The sequence below is a fragment of the Candida margitis genome (assembly GCF_024628925.1).
Source record: "Candida margitis strain CBS 14175 chromosome Unknown scaffold6, whole genome shotgun sequence".
Taxonomy (NCBI): Eukaryota; Fungi; Ascomycota; class Pichiomycetes; order Serinales; family Debaryomycetaceae; genus Lodderomyces; species Lodderomyces margitis.
In genome coordinates this window covers 145,233-165,319 of record NW_026261776.1, presented here as the reverse complement: position 1 = coordinate 165,319, position 20,087 = coordinate 145,233, and the positions used below count along the sequence as shown (strand labels likewise).

The window sequence follows — 20,087 nt, the reverse complement described above, 5'->3', positions numbered from 1 at the left end:
AGTAAGGAGCGAGGGCGGAGATTCTATCTTGCATGACTGAAGTTCGGAATAACGCCCCAAAATTTGCAGTCGTGTTTACGTTTTACAAGAAGGCAAAACAAGCAAGATATGACCTTAAGCTCCAGGGATATTAGACAATGTACGCGGGGCTTTCAGCGGGTATTATATAAACTTTCGAGTGTTCAATAATTAATTATTATTTGAGTTCACTTTGTTGAGATTAATCTGTTTATTATTATTTCCTTGAATTGGACCAAAAAAAAGAAATTGTGAGTGAATTATTGGCATGGTTTACTTTCGTTTGTTTTGGTTTGCATGTGCTTTGTTTTGTTTTTGTTTTTATTTCCATGGTTTATGAATAGGAAGGTCTATTAATAATACGTCACAGAGATCGATTGTGGGTATGGGAACTTTTTTTTTTTGGTTCATTTATTGCAGATTAGTATTTAACTTCCTGGATATTTCTTCGAAAGAAAACTAATCAAAGTTTCCAAATTTCTTAGTGTTTTTACATTTGTGCTATTACGCAGAACTCCAACTTTGTGAAACATCGTTGTTGACACACTGCAAATTCGTGCTATAGTTACTTAAAAAGAAAGAGATTTGTTTCCAAGATACATTTTTGAGATTTGGATTTATTCATCGAGATATTTCGATACATTTACAAAGCAGACTCATTTCCTGCTGTTGCATTTAATCATTGAAATTTCCATTTTGGCACTAGGTGTTTTTAGCAGCATATTTGGAAATTCCTTAACTGTGTGAGATTTCAGACGGTTAAGAGTTCCTGGATCTCCAGACTGCAGATTTGTTCAATCGTGATTCACAATTGATCTTGCACTACACATTACTTACACTTTGACGGGGCAGACAGATGAATAAAGTTATGACGACACCTTCAAATGCCAGTTTCTATGGCTCAGACATTGTCAATGGCTCAAATGCAGAGCAAATATCTTTGGCTTCGAAGAAAACTCTACACGAGCTGGAACCAGAGAAAATGCATAACCTGGAGCTACACCAACAAACTTTAAACATACAAGCACAACAACCACAGAAGGAAACAAGTAATCCGGTACAAACCAATGGTATTGAAGGTCCCTCCTCTTACCAGTACCAGCACATGTCACAAAACAAAAGCAGAGGCCAACAAAATTATGCCATGGACTACTCAAATTATTATGCAATGCAGCCAGGATATTCTGTAATACAAAATGCAGAGCTTTTGAACTCGGCAACATCAATGTCTACTGCTAATAATGGGTACTCCGACTACCAAACTGGGATAAACCTGGTAGTCAGTCCGATGGCACAAACGACTAATCAGGACATAGCTATTTCCAAATTGAAACAACAACAATATGCTCCTTCTCAATCCCAATTCACTCAACAGGTTTACTCCCAACAGAGCCCCTATCTGATTTTTCAGCAGCAAGATTTCTATGCGACAAATTTTGGAGCAAAGTCTCGTAATAATCTGCAACAACTGCAAACGTATTCTACAAAGAATGGGTACCAAGCATTTAATTCAAACTCGCTGCAACTATTATACCAAGGCGAGAAAACTGGATTGGAAAGTGATGAGAATGATCTACGCCATCGGCACAATCAACAGCTGCAACATCAACAGCTGCAACATTTGTTAAATCAAGCATTCACTAACCCTAGCGCAATGCTGTACACGCAAGTGTCTCTTCCTCAGTCTTCGCTTACTTACGCCTCACCATCAGTTCTGCAGAATTACCAGGGCTACCCCCCTCAGAGACTGTATCAGCAACTGGTGTCTAAATCAAAACCGCAGATGGCCGTGTCTACCCGAAACCAACTGGTATCGTCCACCCTTACAAACAAATCAAGAAACTCATCAACGTTTTCAAACAATGACGATCGTTCCAGGACAACATCAATAAGCAGCTGTATACCACAAACTGAACCCCCTGCCAATGTCGTGAGACCTCGTATTGCTACCCTTAGTTGGGAGGAAGAGAAGACCAATTGCTACCAAGTTCGAGCAAAGAATGTTTTGGTTTCACGGAGAGAAGACAACAATTATATAAATTGCACCAAGTTGCTCAATGTTGTTGGCATGAGCAGGGGCAAGAGAGACGGTATCTTGAAGACAGAAAAGGTTAAGAATGTTGTTAAAGTTGGAACGATGAACTTGAAAGGTGTTTGGATTCCATTTGATCGTGCATATGAGATTGCTCGTAATGAAGGTGTAGATGTGCTTTTGCATCCATTATTTGTAAGAAACATCAAGGAGTATTTTCTTACTGAAGGTTATAAGTTGAAAAATGAAGAAGATTTGGAGAAGCAAAAGTCGAAAGAAAATGAAAGTGATGATAAAACCAATCTCAAACTTTTGGACACACCGATTCCCGATTTTGACAAAAGCACCAGTTGTCCTACAGGTGGATATGCTACTTCTTTGGCGTCAAATGATTCCAAGGAATATGAAATTTGAGGTGGTTTGGCGTGTGTAATAGTCACTCTAAACAGCTCCACTGTTTCGCATTTTGTTAACCATGCATAACAAATCACATTCGCATATTTTTTGCATGATTATGTATGATTATCTTATTGTATATGTTGTAATGAGACACTTGATTGATTACATGCTTCTCTCTTTGCCTTCAACACAAAACATTTTAAAGTTTACTCTTAAGGGTTCTGACATAAGGAGAAAATAATATTAAAAATCAGAAAAAAAAAGCTTAAACTTCAGAAAAGAAAAGAGCTGGTTTTATTTTAAATAGGGGATATATAGCTACTCATTCGACTTCTACAAAGGTACCACGAAGTCTCTGTTGCAGTTCAATGGTTTCAAACAATCCTTTAAACGTTCCTTTTCCAAATCCATTGTGATGATGACGCTGAATGACTTCAATGAATAAAGTTGGTCGATCATGCAAAGGGTGCGAAAATATTTGTAAGATGTAGTGACATTTCCTTGTGCGTTTGTTTCTGGTTGTTGGGTCGTAATCAATTAGTATGCTGAGCGACTTGATTTCGGCCAAATCCTCATACAACTCAATGTCATCTTTTGCCAACCGTTGTTCTAAGTTTTTATAATAACGTTCGCTGGCCTGATTGAACTCTATACCTCTTTGAATCATTGCCTTTACAGTTTGAATAATATCATTTGTACGAAGAGCAATGTGTTGAACGCCCGGTCCGCCATAGAAATCGTTGAACTCTTCAATCTGCCCTTTAAATTTCGACTTTACTGGTTCATTGATGGGCATTTTTATTTGGCCATTGCTTGAACTCATTACAATTGACCTCAATGCAGTGAAGCCCGTCGAAACATCCATCTCATCGACTGACCAATATTTGTGAAACCCAAACATTTTTGCATAAATCTTGGCCTGGGAAATCATTTGGTTCCAGGAATAATTCTCAACGCAATGATCAATTGATGTAAAGTGTACCGCAGGCAATGAATCCAACTGTTCCTGGTATCCTCGAGAAAGCCCCATTATTGAATCAGAGTATCCTGGTAGGAAATTGCCCGTGTAGTCCAAGTTTTCAATTAATGTGTGTTGTATGTCAGTATTGGGGACCGTCACTGTTGCTAGTTTGACAGACCCATTTTCATCGCAAATGACACGAGGCAATCTTATAATACCTGCCCCTGCCAGTATTGCTTTTTGAAAAATTGCATCCACACTTCTCACATTGAATGCAATGTCCATGACCCCTTCGGCATGGTTTTTCAAAAACTTTTGTATCAATGTGCACTCCATTATGTCATTATATATCAATTCCGAATCGTTGATGATATTGATAATAATTTGTTGAATTTCTTGCGAGATTGCCTTGTATTTCCCACTCTTTATGATTGTGTTGTACATATGGCGACCAAATTTTAATGACTTCAAAGGGGCTGTACTTAAACTCTCGATTCTATTGTTGACATAATCGAACACCAAGTCTTCAGTGGTAATCTTGAATTCTTCCACATAATTGTTCATATTTCGGTCAAACTTTTCAAATAGTGAAAGATCGTGCTTGAAGTATGGGAACCGTAAAACATTATCGTCCTTTATAGTCTCCAAAGTATTAACAATTTCCAAGAAGATTGAACCATTTTGGACAACGTGGGATGCAACTAACCGGGAGTCATTTTCTAAACCCCTGTAGGCTACCTCTTTAAACCCCATAGCTAGTTGCAAGTACTTTGACATTTGCTTGGCATTTGAGCTGCAAATCTTTAACGAGTGGAAATCTATGAATCCATCAAACGGATACTTTGTAATGGGGAATCTATCACCAATCAATTCATCACATGTGAAATGAAAAATAGGATCTGTATCATCCATAGGGTAGTAAGGTAACTCAGACAATATGCCCAGGTCAGTACCTGGTGGCGGTGTGTAGTTACTTTCATATGTACCATTTGGATTTGAAAATAGTGAGTTGGCAGATATATTCATATAGCAAGTACGGGTCAATGAATGGTAAAGTTGATTTGTTTTAGATAGCAAATGGGCCACTGAAGACCTCCTGATGAAACGTATAGTTATAATTACAAAAAAAGGGAATGCCGATCAATTTGAATGGCGTAAAATACAAGAGAAAAAATCATTTGCAGCCAGTCCAACAAGCTTGTTCCAGATCATTCACCACTCTAGACTGTGTGATGAGCTTGTTGTAGGACCCGTTAACTTCTGCCACTTTTGCTTGATTGTTGCCCTCATCACTGGTGATCAAATAAAGTAATACTATAACTTATTAACTGTTAGTTTCAAAATACAAAGTCTATGGAATCCTTCATCGTGAGACCACTTTCACCAGGCTACAAGAATTTGGAGGTGTTTCAGTCGCCTCTTTCTTGTCCTCAAAATAGGTATGTACATTGAAGTAACCGCTGTGCTCTCATTTCCCGTCTGTTTCACCTCCTCTATTCTCAATCAGAACTGGGTCAACACTTATACTTTCCACTGTATTCTCGTCAATATTCGTCAAATACATCTCCTCTGCGTCAACTTTTTCATCCACGTTGCCCTTAATATCACCAAGTCTGATGATATTGCTTGAACCAAATACAATATAAGGATGGAAGGGGATAAACACGTACAAAGCAATAACCAACATTGCTGCATCCAAACACATAATGTAAACCTCGTGAGTAATCAAGTATCCTCGGAAACCTTGTGCCAACTCAACCACTCTATAAATACAACGGACGAATATAGCAATGATGGCGCATGTCACCGCCAAGGGAAAGTAATTGTACAACGATCTTTGTCTGATATCACTGTATTTTGGATTGTAATATGGTTCCAACACAGTCTTTTTGTACTCGGCTGAAGCTTTAGTGTTGAAGAATAGTTTTAAAAAGTTCTTCAATCCCGGTTTCAACATTTGATGCTGATCAACTTTATCCATGGCATACTGGGAATATGTACTCGTCTTTGGAAAGTAAATTCTCCAAATGAATATAAACCAAAGCGAGACGTAAACCGACATTGAAACCGCCTGAAACACAATACCAGCAATCATCGTGTGTGTGCCCCCATCAGTACTAGTATTGCTCAGTGTAGCTGAACTAGCAATCCCTCCTCCAGCCGCTTGGATAAACAAAGAAACAATGTCACAAGCGATGAATATGTATGCATACCATAATGGTTTCAAAGCCGAAAACTGCCGACCATGAATAATCACCAACTGGCCCAAAAGGAAATAGATACCACCCATGGTAAAGGCAGGCGCTATTGTTAATGTCACCATTTGCATCACATAGTACAGGAAAGACGTCATATCGCTAAAAGAAAGGACCCGCCCAAGAAAACCCAAAAACTCCAATGCTGCTCCACAGAAAAATGCAATATTGAACCACCAATATCGAGACTTTATAAATATCAACGTGTACCATAGAAGCGTTATCGAAAAAGCCACCAAAAAGAATATGTTCCCTGGACGTGTCAAATGGCGTATACCGTATATATTTTCTTCCCACGCCAAGTCGTCCAAGTTTTGCGTCAGGTTCCACATGACTTCCGTAGCTTGTACTTTGACGCTTTCAGCAGTTGCCGTTGCCAACACTTGTTCTGCTGAAATGATTGATAAAGAAGCTTGTGCGCCCCGAATTGCTCTCGAAGCCAGTACATAGTCATTTCTCATCATTGTAGAAGTATGACCTGTCAATGAATGAAGAGCTTTTGACAAACTCAGCTCAAGCGCCGATTCTGCCGTTGTGGCTACACTCTTCAATGAAGTTGATGTTGCCGTGGTTGTGGGAGTCCATGCAGCTATTGAGGAGATCAGATCCATGCTGAGAAAAAGTATCAATCAAACGGACTAATCTTTTGGTTGGATAGTATATTTATGCTATTAATCACAGCTGGGTGGCTGAAACTCGCTAAATATTTCTGGACTTTTAAAGAAGAATCGGATTTGTTTTATTTATTTTTTTGATGCGAATTTTATTCTTTTTTGTTTTCGTTTGTCTCGGAAAAAGCAATTAATTTGTGTCACAAATTATTAAGGCTTAGATCTAGCGGCTTTAGTTACTCCTATTGTTTGAACTTTTTCTTTTTATGTGCCACTTCCTATCTCTAGCAGTTGAAGTCACGACTGATGGAGCGACTTGTTATGGCATAGTGCTTTAAAAAGCAAGAGGGAAGTTAGAGTACTTAAGGACAATGAACAAGCAGCAGTAAAGTATAAGCTACAAGCCTTTGTGACCTGGTGGAGAAGACATACCTTATTACAAGAAGCTTTTGAATACGGGAGCGTTTGCATTGTCTTTCGAAAGAACTGCTCAATTTACTTATTCTCACATAGCCATTCTAGATAAACTTTTGAGACTAACTTATTCAATTCTATTGGCGGTAGTATTGAAATGGTTTTCACTTCGCCCCCTTTCGCCCTTCTGTTGTTTTCGTTGCGAACTGTATGTTTACCAGCCGGACACTACCTTGGAAGAGGCTTAAGACAATAACATCGCCAAGAAAAATGAAACTTCTTCTTTTTTTGTTCTCATTTTTATTCATATTTATTGTCCGGGTTTATCTCCTTTGCCTATATCGTGATATCGGAATAAATGCTACACATTCACCAGTTCATTGTTGGTTGAAATCTGAAAATACAAAAGACGAAGTTTTGTTATTGATACAAAAGGTTGTGTTAACAAAGAAGAAATAGGACGCATTGATCGAAATTACGACTGAGCTTTGTGGCAAAACAACATTATAAACAAACTGACGTAATCATGCTTTAAACTATTGCACTTTTACCAAGGTTCACACCTTATTGGCGGGTTCATTATTACTAGTCTATAGGAATGGATATATCTACACATCTACGTGTGATTCAATGTTTTCAACATTTACCACTAGCAGCACATGCTATAATCTAACTCTATATTACGACTTCAAATTAATATAAACCCTAAAGATAAAAAAATGAACCCAGTCTTACAAACTGGTAAGGAAACTATGCTTTCAAATCACCTAGGTCCAGTTCCATAGGGTCTTTGATTTACTTCACCATCTTCTGACTTGTAAAATCCAGCATCTACAGGACCATCCTCCCAGGGGCGAGAATCACGATTTGTATCGCCGAGCTCTGCTTTGTAAGATGCGTCACTTCCCTCAAACTTGCCATCCTTATTAGCTCCATGTCCCTCGCCAATTGGACTTCCCACAGCTGTATCATTCCTCACGTTGCTATCATATTCGTCATCTACGGGGTATAATATCTCTTCTTCAATTTTCTCATCGGTGTTTCCCTTGATATCACCAAGTCTAATGATATTGCTTGCTCCGAAAACAATGTGTGGGTGGAATGGAATAAAAATGTACAAAGCAATAAACAACATGAGGGCATCCAAACACATAATGTAAACTTCATGTGTAATTAAGTAACCACTGAAACCTTGTGCTAATTCAACCACTCTATAGATGCAACGAACATAAACTGCAATTATAGCCAAGGAAACAGCCAATGGGAAGTAATCATACATTTTTCTCAGCCTAATGTCAGCGTATTTGGGGTTGTAGTATGGTTCCAAAACATTCTTCTTGTATTCAGCTGTCTTCTTTGAATTGACAAGCAATTTAAGAAAGTTCTTCACACTCGGTTTCAAAACTTGACGTGCATCAACGTCATTTTTTTCTGATTCATATTGGGGGTATTTGTTAGTTTTTGGGAAATATATCTTCCACAAGAACATCGACCAAAATATGAGGTAAATTGACATTGAAAATACCTGGAATGCAATACCAGAAATCATGGTGTAGGTACCAGGGTCAGAGTTTTCGTAGTTTTCTGCCCTAACACTAGCAATACCACCACCTATAGCTTGAATAACCAATGATGTGATATCACAAGCAATGAATATGTATGCATACCATAATGGTTTCAAAGCCGAAAACTGCCGACCATGAATAATCACCAACTGACCCAAAAGGAAATAGATACCACCCATAATAAATGCTGGGGCTATAGTCAATACAATCAATTGTAACAAGTAGTAAGGGAAATATGTCATGTCACTGAAGGAAAGCACTCTACCAAGGAACCCCAAGAATTCCAAAGCGGCACCACAGAAAAAGGCAACGTTGAACCACCAGTATCTTGACTTGGCTAATATTAGAATATACCACAAGAATGAAATGGCAAACACAACCAAGAAAATGATATTTCCTGGGCGAGTAAGACGTCGTATGCTGTAAACATTTTCATCCCACCATAAATCGTCTAAATTCTGCGTCAGATTCCAAATTAGCTCGGTAGCCTGTGCTTTGGCATTTTCAGCGGTTGCAGTAGCCAATACACCCTCAGCAGAAATGATTGATAAGGAAGCTTGTGCCCCACGAATGATTCTAGATGCACTGACATATTGTTCGTTGTTGATGTTTGAACCATAACTGCGAAATGATTCTATTGCTGCTGACAAACTCAGTTCTAAAGCAGATTGCGCCGTGGTAGCAACACTTTTCAAACTAGTCGATGTTGGCGTGGAAGTTGAAGTAGGGGTCCAGGCCGTTATTGAAGCCAACTGGTCCATATTTATCAAAGTTTGCTTTTGAGGCGAGCAAAGGATGTTAAAAGAATAAAAAATCTTCTTTCTTCTGTATTGCTCTAGTTCTTCGTTGTAGTACTCCTTTTGCAGTTAAAAGAAAATGCCACTTTGCTTACATATTTATATATTGTAGCGCCGAAAAGGAATAAGAACAATAAAAACAATAAAAGGAATAAAAACAAACAACGGAATAAATAAAAAAAAAAAGAGAGAAAGAGAAAAAAGGGTATGGATGAAATAAAAAACAAATAAAATTCGGATTTTGTGTTACTTTGTGTTTTCTTTTGCTCTTCACCCTTGACTTTCTCGTATCTAGTTTGTCTGAAAAACACCAAGAGCTAGAAGGTAAATCCTAAGTATTATGAGACTCAACATGGCGGCACTAATAGTTGCTGCTAAAATATACCAAGTTTTGAATACATAAAACCGCCAAGGGCTGTTCCTGAATAATTCTCATCGAAATTAGGCGTTAGGCGTTTAGCTAAAACCCTAAATGCAAATAAAAGACTAAAATGCGAATAAAATCAAACGGAGGTTGTTCTGATGAGGCTAAGAAAAAGAAACAGCCAAGAATGAAAATCAACGTCTTTTATAAGCTTAATCAAGAATGCTCCACTATCAATACACAGCCTTGGTGCTATAGATCATGCGCCTACTGGCATCGAAAATGATGCCTGTGGAGAACTTAACCTTTGTTTACAAGTTGAGCCGTATGTTTGCCAGTCACTAAATGATGGAACTAACAACATGTGGTACTTAAATATATTAAGCATGAGTCCAAGGCTTTTGCACTTCTTTATTATCGGGAAGATGTTGTTGTTGTTGTAAACTTTGCTTTTCCAATTTTGTAACTGAAAAACTTAACTCCGAAGTACTTCACTAGACAAAGCGAGATTGCGGGAATCAGACGGATGAAACCGTCATACTTTATCCGGCTTAACAGAACAAAGTTTTGTGGATTTTCTGTTACATAACACGAAGGATTATAATGATGAGCCAACGCCGACCGGGCAGAAACATTATTTACATTAAAAGCATTCGAAAGTTCAGTCAATTTACGACAATAGAGTGACTGGAAGCACAACGTAGTACGTAGTACAGTATTTTCAGGATCACACATCTTCCCCGTAAAAAATACGACACAGGACACCAAAGTGACTACCAAGTAACAGATTGGGCTCTCTTCCACTGTCTCATGCTAGACGTCTGTGACGCCACAAGTTATCACCTTTTTTATTTCAATATTTTAACTGTGGCTATTAGCTTGCTCAACTTGAGCCTGACTACTTCTTAATATTCTTCTTCTGATAAATGTCGACTATTGCAGTGATGTGCTCTTCCATCAGTTATAAGTAATCACCAACACAACCCAGTTGCATCACGTTATAGACGTTTCCGTCTACATCATGCAAGTCCACCATCTGAAGCGCCCTACTTGGTCCACAATCACGTATACCACATAACCTGATTCACAGTAACTGCTAGAAATACGATTAGACCCCCAAGGTTAATTGCGCTATTTTTTCCACTGTATGCGCCGTTTCACTGCGTGTACTTTTGCTGCTGTTTACCACAAGCATATATTGCCTCACCGATTATTTTATTATACTGTGATACCGGAAAGTTAGTTGGCCCACACTCAGTTGTGTGTTGATGCGTGTCTGTCATAATTTAGGCAAAACAACCTAGGCATGTATCCCCGCATAGGGCCAGCCCCTTTCCAAATTGTGTGAAATAAATTGCAGATTTGATAGATACTACGGCCAGGTATATAGTCTAGAAATGGTTCATGCAGTCTCTCCTTTGATAATATACAATAATCCTCGTTTATAAATACAAAGTTACCACCAAATAAATGTATTATATCCTCCCTAAACGGCTATATTAGTTTGTATTGGTTCTTCTTCCTCATACTCAATCTCGACTCTTGGCTTTCTCTTCTTCTTCTTCAGTTTGGACTTTGTGTCGTCTGCCTTTCTCTTCTTTGAGCTTCCTTCGCCTGCTTCTTCCTCACTCTCATCCTCACTCTCATCTTCACTTTCGCTTTCATTAGCTGAGGAATCGTCCAACCACTTTTCTAAATCTTCCATATCAACCAAATCATCATCACCTGAATCTTCAACATATTCAATCTCTCCCATATCGTCTTCATCCTCCTCCTCTTCACTTTCAAGCTCAACATCCTCGTCCTCGTCATCGTCAAATTCTTCCTCCTGATCAACCTCATCAACTTTACCCAATACTTTTTTCCATATGTTTTCATCTACATTCAATGGCTTATCTCCATATGCACCACTTTTCAACCTCTCTAACAACTCCTTTTCAATTGCCTTTTCAATCTTGGCGGCTGCTAATGCTTTTCTTTCTCTATTCTCTTCTCTTCTTTTCAACTTGGGCTTAACTCCAACCAAGTGTCTTTCTTCTTCATTTAATGCTAATCGTCTTTCTGTAATGGCCACTTGTGTCAATCTCGTCAATCTTTGCTTACACTTGTGTTGCAAAAACTTTTGCCAATACTGTAAATGATGGTCAATTTGTGCTAATGCTTTATTGTAATTCTTTGAAAGCTTAATTCTTTCCCACCATCTATTAGGCATATGTGCTCTTTCTGCGGTTTTCATATATAGGTACAATTTCCCTCCCACGTTTTTAACTGTGGCGTATCGAGCATTAGCCAAGGGACATGATTGCCTCGTACACAACCCACTAACGTTATATTCATTCCGGCAGAAATTCTGCTTCTCAGTCTTTAATTTGAAAGCACAAAATTGATGATTGATCACTTGCCAAATAACTTCGTCTGACATGCTAGATTAATGTGAATAGTTCTTTTGGATGATGCAAATAAATAAATTATGCTAATAGCAGCTAAAATGAAAATAATTCTCCCCTTTTTTTGTCTTTCCTTGCGTAAATATAAGTCTTCCAGTACTTATTAATTCTTTTCGAATGGTTCCTCTAGCGAAGTTGTCCTGCTTGGATGTCTTGTCAATCTGTTGATGATGATTTCTACTTGTTAAATCCTTGTTAAAAAAAAAAAAAAAAAAAAAAGAAAACTCTGCGAAGAGATGAGAAAAGAAATGAGAAAAACGTAATATGAATTATTCCTGTATATAAGTTATGGTTAAGATTTCATACTACTATTATAAGGAACGACTTTACATCATAGATTGTTGAACCATATAGAATCTCTATTGGAGGACCAGCTTGGATCATCTTTGAAACAAGTCATAGATCCAACTCTTGTCAATAAGTATTAATTTTATCTTTCGTGGGCTGAATACCACAGCTGCTTTCACTTTATCAGTACAGGAAATGGTAAAACAATGAGTTTGGATTATAAGCACCCCGATGAAGCCTTTTACGACACCAGTCCAAGTATTCCCTAATTAATTATCATTCACTGATCACTTCATCATCCATGGATCTCTGACCAAAAGTAATGACCGACAATGAACTAGACACAATTCCAATATCAAAAGCTTTCACCAAGATGGAACGACTAAAAATATCCTTGTACTCTATTCCCTTAAGCTCCTTGGTTTATTAGGCACTACCGGCTTGACCTTAACCTTCTTTGGACCGATAACTTCGCCAAAGATCTCGGGATCTAAATTGTTGACAATACGAGAAAACGACATCAAAGTGATACAGACTTGATACGGGTCTTTGCCCTCATACAAGTCAACAGTCTGGAAAATTTCATCATGAGGTAAGTTCAACAATTCACACAATTGTAAAAACCACGATATATTCTCCATCTGAATAAATGCCATTTGTGATGATTTAAACCTGGCAGTAGGGTTTTTGGTCTCCGAAGGTAGTTTCACCAACTGTCCCAAACGACATAATATCTCGCCATCGTGTAGTAGATCTATGATGTTTAAAGTATCGAAGGAATGTGTCTTTGTTGAATATTTGGGAAAGAGGTTGGGATAATGGGGCGATATCACATTGTACAAGTACCTCATAACATCAGGTTGGATATCGTTGTATCTAACCAATCTGCTGTTGGTGAGATCTTCATCAAGAGTAGTGTTCATCGAGTGATTGGGCGATAGTAAGGAGTATTTTTGTTGTTGATGAAAAAACTCGAGAGATAAAAATATTTTCAAAATGGCTTTTCTAATTCCTGACGTCATTTGGTCTTGTGAGTGAACACACACCAAACAAAATCTGTTTTCCACTTGTCTTTACATATTCACCACGCCTTGAGATATACAAAATTTTATTATTCTTTTACCATAGATTTTTTAAAAAAAACAAATAAATTCTAGTTATGCAAAGTCTTTTCATACGAGTGTAAGCCGTGAACACCACCCTCGAATTGAGCAGAAGCGGTTCTGAACTCAAATCTGACTGATCCGCTATCAACCTTTTCTCTTAATTCTGTGACGGATTGGATACCAATATCTTGTAAAGAGTGTTGCAAACCATTGTACAAGTAAGGCACAAACTTGGTAATAGAACCCTTATCAATAACTGATCCACTAACACCTTGGGCAACAAAGACTTTGTCGGTTTCGGAAAAGTATCTTGATGTGGATGCATTGGCATTTGTGCTGGTTTGTTGCATAGCATCAATTGATCCCATACCTCTGTAAGCCTTCAATCTTTGGCCATCCCTGTAGAAGTAATCACCTGGAGTTTCTGCAGTACCAGCTAACAAACCACCCATCATAATACATGACGCACCCAAAGCCAAAGCCTTTGAAATGTGACCAATGTTTCCAATACCACCATCGGCAATACATGGAACACCAAACTTGTTGGCAAATTCTGTTACTCCATAAACGGCTGTACCTTGGGGTCTACCACATGCCATCACTTCTTGAGTAATACAGATTGAACCTGAACCCATACCAATTCTCAACGCATCGGCACCAGCTTCAATCAACAAAGCAGCTTGTTCTCTAGTAACAACATTTCCAGCAACGACTTGAAGTTCAGGATATTTCTCTTTAATCCATTTAAGCATGTTGATCTGGAAAGTTGATGAACCGTTTGAAGAGTCAATGACAACAACATCCAAACCAGCTTCAACCAACTTATTCAACCTTTCTTTGTCAGCGTCCATGGTTCCAATAGCAGCACCACATAACAATTGCTTGGAGTGATATGATTTTGAAGCATTTGGAAAATCGTGGTTCTTTTGCAAATCAGTCAATGAGATTAATGAAACCAAATTATCCTTTGAATCAATAATTGGCAACTTTCCCTTTTTAGACTTTCTCAAGATTTCGTTACCCTCAGTTAATGAGATGCCTTCCTTACCGGTGATCAAGTCGGTAGTCATAACTTGTGATACAGGGTCTCTGTTATTTTCGTGGAATTGAACATCACGTGAAGTGACGATACCAAGCAATTTTCCTCCATTTTTACCATTGTCTAGATTATTTGTTAGTATTTTCCCATTATACAAATTGTCATGTTTATTCAGTTTAAAAAAAGATTCTCCCCAACATCGTTTGATGTGACTCGGTAGAACGAAAGTTATTAAATTTTTGGTTGATCATCAGGGTATCCATGACAATTGAAAAAATTACATACCAGTTACTGGGAAGGAGGTGAATCCCATGACCTCCTTCATTTTTTTAACGTCCCCAACAGTGACATCTGGTGAAATAACGACTGGATCGTTGATGAAACCATTCTCGTATTTCTTGACCTTTTTAACCATTTCGGCTTGTTCGTCAGCGGTACAGTTGTGGTGAATAATACCAATACCACCCAACAATGCCATGTGAATGGCCATGTTCTCCTCGGTAACAGTATCCATAGGACTTGAAACAAATGGAGTCTTCAAGGTGATCTTCTTGGTCAACTTACTTTCCAAGTTTACGTTGGTGCTTGGAAATGTAATCAAACCAGGCAAGATCAAAAAGTCGTTGTAAGTCAACCCACCGAAATTAGTAGAGTCAATCAACTCTTTGATTGACAAACCATCTTTCTTGGTGTAGTCTTTCAAGTATGAAGTAGCTTTTGATGCGTCGTAGGTCATTTCGAGAATAATAATCTAAGTCGTTAAATCGATTTAGCTGTATTGAAGGGGCAAACTTTGCCAAAAGAGAAAAAGAAGTGGGTGGCAGAGATGAGGGAAAAATTTTTTGTCCCTTTTGAGATGGCAAGTGGCTCTACAATATTTTGAAAAACTGCACGAACTTATGTGCGCAGTATGTACAAATGGTGATGCCAGGCCAATCATCAGACTATATATTTCATGACTGTTTCATCTTCCTTTCACTCCTCTCCCATTTCGCCTAATCCCTATGTGTGTCCTTTATCTATCAAGATCACATGGCGGGACAAACTGCACCCTCGTCGGAGTTTCCTACGGAACAAGAGATTTCCTACACCTATTATCTTCAGACTATAGTCTTATCGTTTGTATTTTTCTCCAATGAGCGGGCCCTTCCATGGACCGAAGAGCCTTTCAAAAATGCTTTAGTAATCTTAATCTAATTATCAAAAGTTAGTAATTATTCATCAAACATATCTCTTAATCCAATTCAGTGTAGCGGTTCTTTCTATACATTTCATCAATTTGAAATAAAAAAAAGAAATTCCAAATTCAAACATTTGCAAATCGAGGTAAAGGTTTTTCATCTTTATGGATATTTATAGATCTTGCGTCAGACATACCTCTGTAAATGCGTTATGATGAAGAGAAAGAAGAAAGAGAGCTGACAATTGACGATGGTGAAAATTTTGCACAATTTCAAGAAATTCGTCTGTCGTTTCGTTTCTTTTATTTTTTTCTCCTCTCTCTCTTTTCCTCTTCCATATATAAAAAGTTTGTACATTAAAACTAAACACTGTCGTTTATTTCAAAAATACGCCACTACTTTCTTGTGATGGTTGCTGAGCTTTAAGCTGCTTTACATACTTCTCAATCTTCTCCCACCCTTCCTTTCGTGCTGCCTCGCGACTTTTTTGCTCACTTAATGATTGATGATATAGCATGGTGCAGTGGTCATACAACACTGGACTATGATCCATAAATACTTTGAGCGCACCATACGAAAGGGAATGGATATTTCTATTCCAGGTTGACGTGGCAGAATTGTGCTGCAACATACTGGTCTCTTCATCAAATCCAGGTCCAAATTCATCACCCAATGGGTTATTCGAGTTGGATCCTCCTGAGTTCATGTTGCCTGCCTGCATTGAACTAAACAGATCGTAGTACTCTTCATCTGATAGTTCATTACCATTGATGTCGGAGTGGGGATTGCGCTGATGATGATTTCCTTCGCCGTTGAGGGACATGGACAAGTCATTTTCTTCATTCTGTCCGTTATTGTTCACCGAGGCATGTACTTGGAAAATGTTGTGATGGGGGTGGTCTGGGTCATTTGCACTTGGTATAATTCCTTGTTGCAAGTCTTGCAACACCAACCCTGCATCAATTAAGTTACCGTTGGCATCTACTACTGCATCGGGGAAATTGGCCAACTTTTGCTGCATTACGCCATTTTCGATACCGGGTTGGGTTGAGTTTGTCAATTCGTACAACGATGCAAAAATTATTGGCAACACAACTTCAGCATTTTCTGTGATCAACGTCAAAAAGTACTCGTTTGACCAGTAGCATAAGACCTTTTCACTAACTTGGTAGTGCGATGAGCTGATGCATTTCGACAACTGGGCGAATAATGGGATTTGTATCTTAACAAACTCGTTTGGCTCCATGACCTCGAAAATATCCTCGATTTCATTCAAAAACATAACCTCCTTAGGGCTATTAATCTTGGGCCAGAATCTCAACAAACCCATAATCACATCCTCAGTTAATGAGGGGTCCTTTTCCAAAAATTGAACAATACAGTACGCCAACTGCGGGTGATATAACGATAAGCATTTTACTTTATGCAATGGTATCAATACTCGCACTAAAAAGATCTTGTGCTCCTCTTTCAATGGAAGTGCAAATCCATTGATAATAGAGCCCATGATTTCCAACAATTCACCAACCCCATTGAACCTTTCTGTTTCGTAAATAAATTGCAAGAAAACATTGTTGATTGACTTTCTAATAAAGCTCCTCAAACTCAAAAACTTTCCGTAAATTCTATGCAACGTTGTCTTCAAACAGTCCCTTTCTCTAGGGTCCTCTGAGTCAAACAACTCTAGTATTCTTAAGATAAATTCGTGATCAATGTACTGCTTGGCAATTTGGTGCTGAAAATCAGGCAGCTCTATAAACCTCAAGAAAAACTCATAAATCGCTTGCATATGCGGCCATGCCAATTCGCTGACTGGTTCGTCCTCGTCAGGGTCATATATGTCGCCAATAGGGTTGACTGGTGGAGGGATTGGGCGAAACAAATTCTTTTTAAACATATTGACAACATGCTTGTACATCTCGTCGGTGTACGAGAAACGGTTATTCGAGATAAATGCAATCAACTCTTGCAATGTCATCCGTTTGATCTCCTTACCTCTAATATCAAAAGTGGGGTCACTGAAATCAAACATGATGTTACATTGATCAATCTTTTGTATAAATAAGCTAATTTGGTCCTCTGGTAACACTTCATCAAAGTTTGGCAATTTGTTAATTTCCTGATACCTATCGGAAGATGTTGGTTCAAATCTGGAGGATGAATGTCTCTTTGGTGCTGTTATCAAATCAATATCAAAAGAATCCCTACCAGGAGATGATATATTTGGATTCAACTGGTAGTGTGACTGCGCTCCTTGCTGACTGTGGTGCGCTTTGGATTCGAAATTTGGACTCTTTGGCGAGGTTGGCGTGGGTGTTATGGGCTGTGCAGTTGAGCCGAAAGAAACATTGGCAGCACTTTGGTTCGGCGTCACTATGGAAGGCATAGTCGTGGGAGTGATGCCAGTGTTTGAAGCTGACATATTTGCTACTGACGATGGTCCTGATGCTAATGATACGGTGTTTGGAAACACACCTGAACTATTGGACGATTGCTGCGAGGGTGAACCAAAAACCGTATTTGAGTTGTCATCGTTAACAACAATTCGTGGGGACTCGGTGGTTGGCAGGCCTTGTGGGGATGTGACTGACGTCATGGTCGTATTGCTATTTGTCGATTTGATTGAAACAGCGCTGTTTGAGCTATTGTTTCTTGAAGGACTGGGTGAGTTTGACTTTAATGAGGTTGACGAGTTGGACATTAAGTTCTTTGAGCTCTGCAGCGATCCAGTATTCGAAGTGGTGGATGCTGATGATGATGGCGACGACGATTTCTTTTCGCTCTTGTCCTTGTCTTTCCTATCCCCTTTCTTGCTTGTCGATTGACTCTTGTTTCGAGTCAATCTGTTTTTAAATCCTTTCATCATTTTCAAAGAGGGCACTGGAAATATCCCTTAATTACTGTATATCTATGGTTGATAGATAACTTTAGTAGTGGTCTATTTGTAATGTATTTCAACGTGATAACTTTGTCGACCACAGACTGAGAGTGTGTTGATGAAATTCGTTGGAGCGAAAGACAGAAAAAATAAAATAAAATAAAATAAAATAAAAAAAAAAACACAATAAAAAATAAAACATAAAAAAATAAAAACAAGCGGAAAATGTATGTGCCCCGACACCAACATTATTTAAGGTTGAAACACATCATAAGTCACTAGTTACTTTATGAACCGTAGACAGTCAACCTCTCCGGATCAACCGTTTTCAACTCCACGTTCAACCTTTACTATATGCTTGACTCATCTTTCTTCGATCAAACGGTGTGACGTCAGCCTTTGTAGGTAATTTGGTCTTTCGCACTACCCCGTCTACTCAATTGAAGCTTCAACTTCAAAGATCAACCTTTATTATGCATTATATAACTGAGATATGTATTCCAGCCAATACTGATTAGGTTAACCGCTAATAACCTGTAATGCACCGGTAGCAAGTAGAAGTTGAACCATTGAAATATTGGCCAAACTAACCAGTTGCTTTTCAAAGTTACCCACCAGCTTGTTTCAAATTTGTCCACTATGTGCTCCAAGTAAGGTTTCCGATTCTCCAATACTGTCATGGCTGCATAGTACAATGGAATACCAATGAAGGGGGCAAATACCAATTGGTCCACAGCAACCCGAAGAATTGTCGACATGGTTCTCTCATTCTTTCCACGCCATATGATTTTGGTATTTAGGATCTTGTACCATTTATCTCCCAATGGGGCAAATATGATTCCTCCATATATAACTGCTCGCAACGTTCTCACATAATCGTATGGCTGCCCAGGATTAGCAGGAAATAAGATCTGTGCTGAACAATCTCCAGCCCCTAATAGAAAGCCTGTGCTGATCATATTTGTCAAAAGCGGTCTCTTAACAAGCAATTGACCGTAACCGTTGAAGAATGCTCGCATAGTGGTCCAAAGATGAGGATGAAGTGTGTGGATGGGTTAGTCAATAGATTGCTCAAGAGCTCGTTTTCGACCACTTTTGAAGCTGAGGCGCGCTACCTATGCATTTATTACACTTTTAATTAACTTTTAATTAACTATTAACAGCTGCTAATCATACACCATCACAACTTCCTGGTCGTCATCTTCAATATCCACCAACTCTTCCAATCTCTTTCCGCTTCCCTTTCCGTGGCCCTTTGTGTTGTGAACAAAGCTCAAGAATGTGTTCCACCCAGTAGACCATATATTTGCACAAACGATTCGTAAATGCACCGGGATAAAATATAAATTGACTAGTTGGAACCCAGGCCACACTGTCCAGTTTGCTTTGAGAACTGTCCACCAATTATTTTCCAACTTATTATGGATTACGGCAAATGGATCCTGGTGTTGTGCTAGCATCACCATGACCGTGTTGTAAAGAGGGATCCACACCAACCCAGGAAAAATTAGCTGGTCAACGCCCAAACGGAACACTGTGTCGTAAAAGTGCAACCTCTTTCTATTCTTTGTCTCCATCAATTTTCTTTTCACCATGCTAATAAAAGGGTTTTTCAACTTGGGAAGCGTTTTCCCATGCCATAGTACACTTATGGGGGCAAAGAATACAGACCCGTATACCATTGCTCTGAATGTTCTCTGGGGCGTGTAGTCACTGACTTCAACTACCTCCA

The 20,087-nt window shown here is 38.7% G+C and overlaps 8 protein-coding genes across 8 annotated transcripts; 1 reads left to right on the top strand and 7 right to left on the bottom strand. All coding sequences in view use genetic code 12, as the record gives it.

The window, feature by feature from the left end:
- Window positions 1-874: 874 nt before the first annotated feature.
- EFH1 (KilA-N domain-containing transcriptional regulator EFH1) lies at window positions 875-2,464 on the top strand (the record flags this gene model as incomplete). Its single annotated transcript, XM_051813482.1, has 1 exon — window positions 875-2,464. One exon carries the CDS (start codon window positions 875-877, stop codon window positions 2,462-2,464), a length of 1,590 nt encoding a protein of 529 aa, XP_051672866.1.
- Window positions 2,465-2,771: 307 nt separating this feature from the next.
- Window positions 2,772-4,436, bottom strand: CANMA_001507 (uncharacterized protein; the record flags this gene model as incomplete). The annotated part of the gene is made up of 1 exon (XM_051813481.1): window positions 2,772-4,436. The coding sequence occupies one exon, from the start codon at window positions 4,434-4,436 to the stop codon at window positions 2,772-2,774; it is 1,665 nt and encodes a 554-aa protein (XP_051672865.1).
- Window positions 4,437-4,878: 442 nt separating this feature from the next.
- CANMA_001506 (RTA1 domain-containing protein) lies at window positions 4,879-6,276 on the bottom strand (the record flags this gene model as incomplete). Its single annotated transcript, XM_051813480.1, has 1 exon — window positions 4,879-6,276. The coding sequence occupies one exon, from the start codon at window positions 6,274-6,276 to the stop codon at window positions 4,879-4,881; it is 1,398 nt and encodes a 465-aa protein (XP_051672864.1).
- Window positions 6,277-7,453: 1,177 nt separating this feature from the next.
- Window positions 7,454-9,016, bottom strand: CANMA_001505 (RTA1 domain-containing protein; the record flags this gene model as incomplete). The annotated part of the gene is made up of 1 exon (XM_051813479.1): window positions 7,454-9,016. The coding sequence occupies one exon, from the start codon at window positions 9,014-9,016 to the stop codon at window positions 7,454-7,456; it is 1,563 nt and encodes a 520-aa protein (XP_051672863.1).
- Window positions 9,017-10,902: 1,886 nt separating this feature from the next.
- On the bottom strand, window positions 10,903-11,838 carry MAK16 (ribosome biosynthesis protein; the record flags this gene model as incomplete). Its single annotated transcript, XM_051813478.1, has 1 exon — window positions 10,903-11,838. One exon carries the CDS (start codon window positions 11,836-11,838, stop codon window positions 10,903-10,905), a length of 936 nt encoding a protein of 311 aa, XP_051672862.1.
- A 714-nt stretch (window positions 11,839-12,552) lies between these two features.
- On the bottom strand, window positions 12,553-15,032 carry IMH3 (IMP dehydrogenase; the record flags this gene model as incomplete). Its single annotated transcript, XM_051813477.1, has 3 exons — window positions 12,553-13,156; window positions 13,330-14,419; window positions 14,582-15,032. The coding sequence occupies 3 exons, from the start codon at window positions 15,030-15,032 to the stop codon at window positions 12,553-12,555; spliced, it is 2,145 nt and encodes a 714-aa protein (XP_051672861.1).
- Window positions 15,033-15,853: 821 nt separating this feature from the next.
- Window positions 15,854-18,343, bottom strand: RTS1 (protein phosphatase 2A regulatory subunit; the record flags this gene model as incomplete). The annotated part of the gene is made up of 1 exon (XM_051813476.1): window positions 15,854-18,343. The coding sequence occupies one exon, from the start codon at window positions 18,341-18,343 to the stop codon at window positions 15,854-15,856; it is 2,490 nt and encodes an 829-aa protein (XP_051672860.1).
- A 473-nt stretch (window positions 18,344-18,816) lies between these two features.
- CANMA_001501 (ethanol metabolism protein) lies at window positions 18,817-20,037 on the bottom strand (the record flags this gene model as incomplete). The annotated part of the gene is made up of 2 exons (XM_051813475.1): window positions 18,817-19,330; window positions 19,532-20,037. The coding sequence occupies 2 exons, from the start codon at window positions 20,035-20,037 to the stop codon at window positions 18,817-18,819; spliced, it is 1,020 nt and encodes a 339-aa protein (XP_051672859.1).
- Window positions 20,038-20,087: the final 50 nt, after the last annotated feature.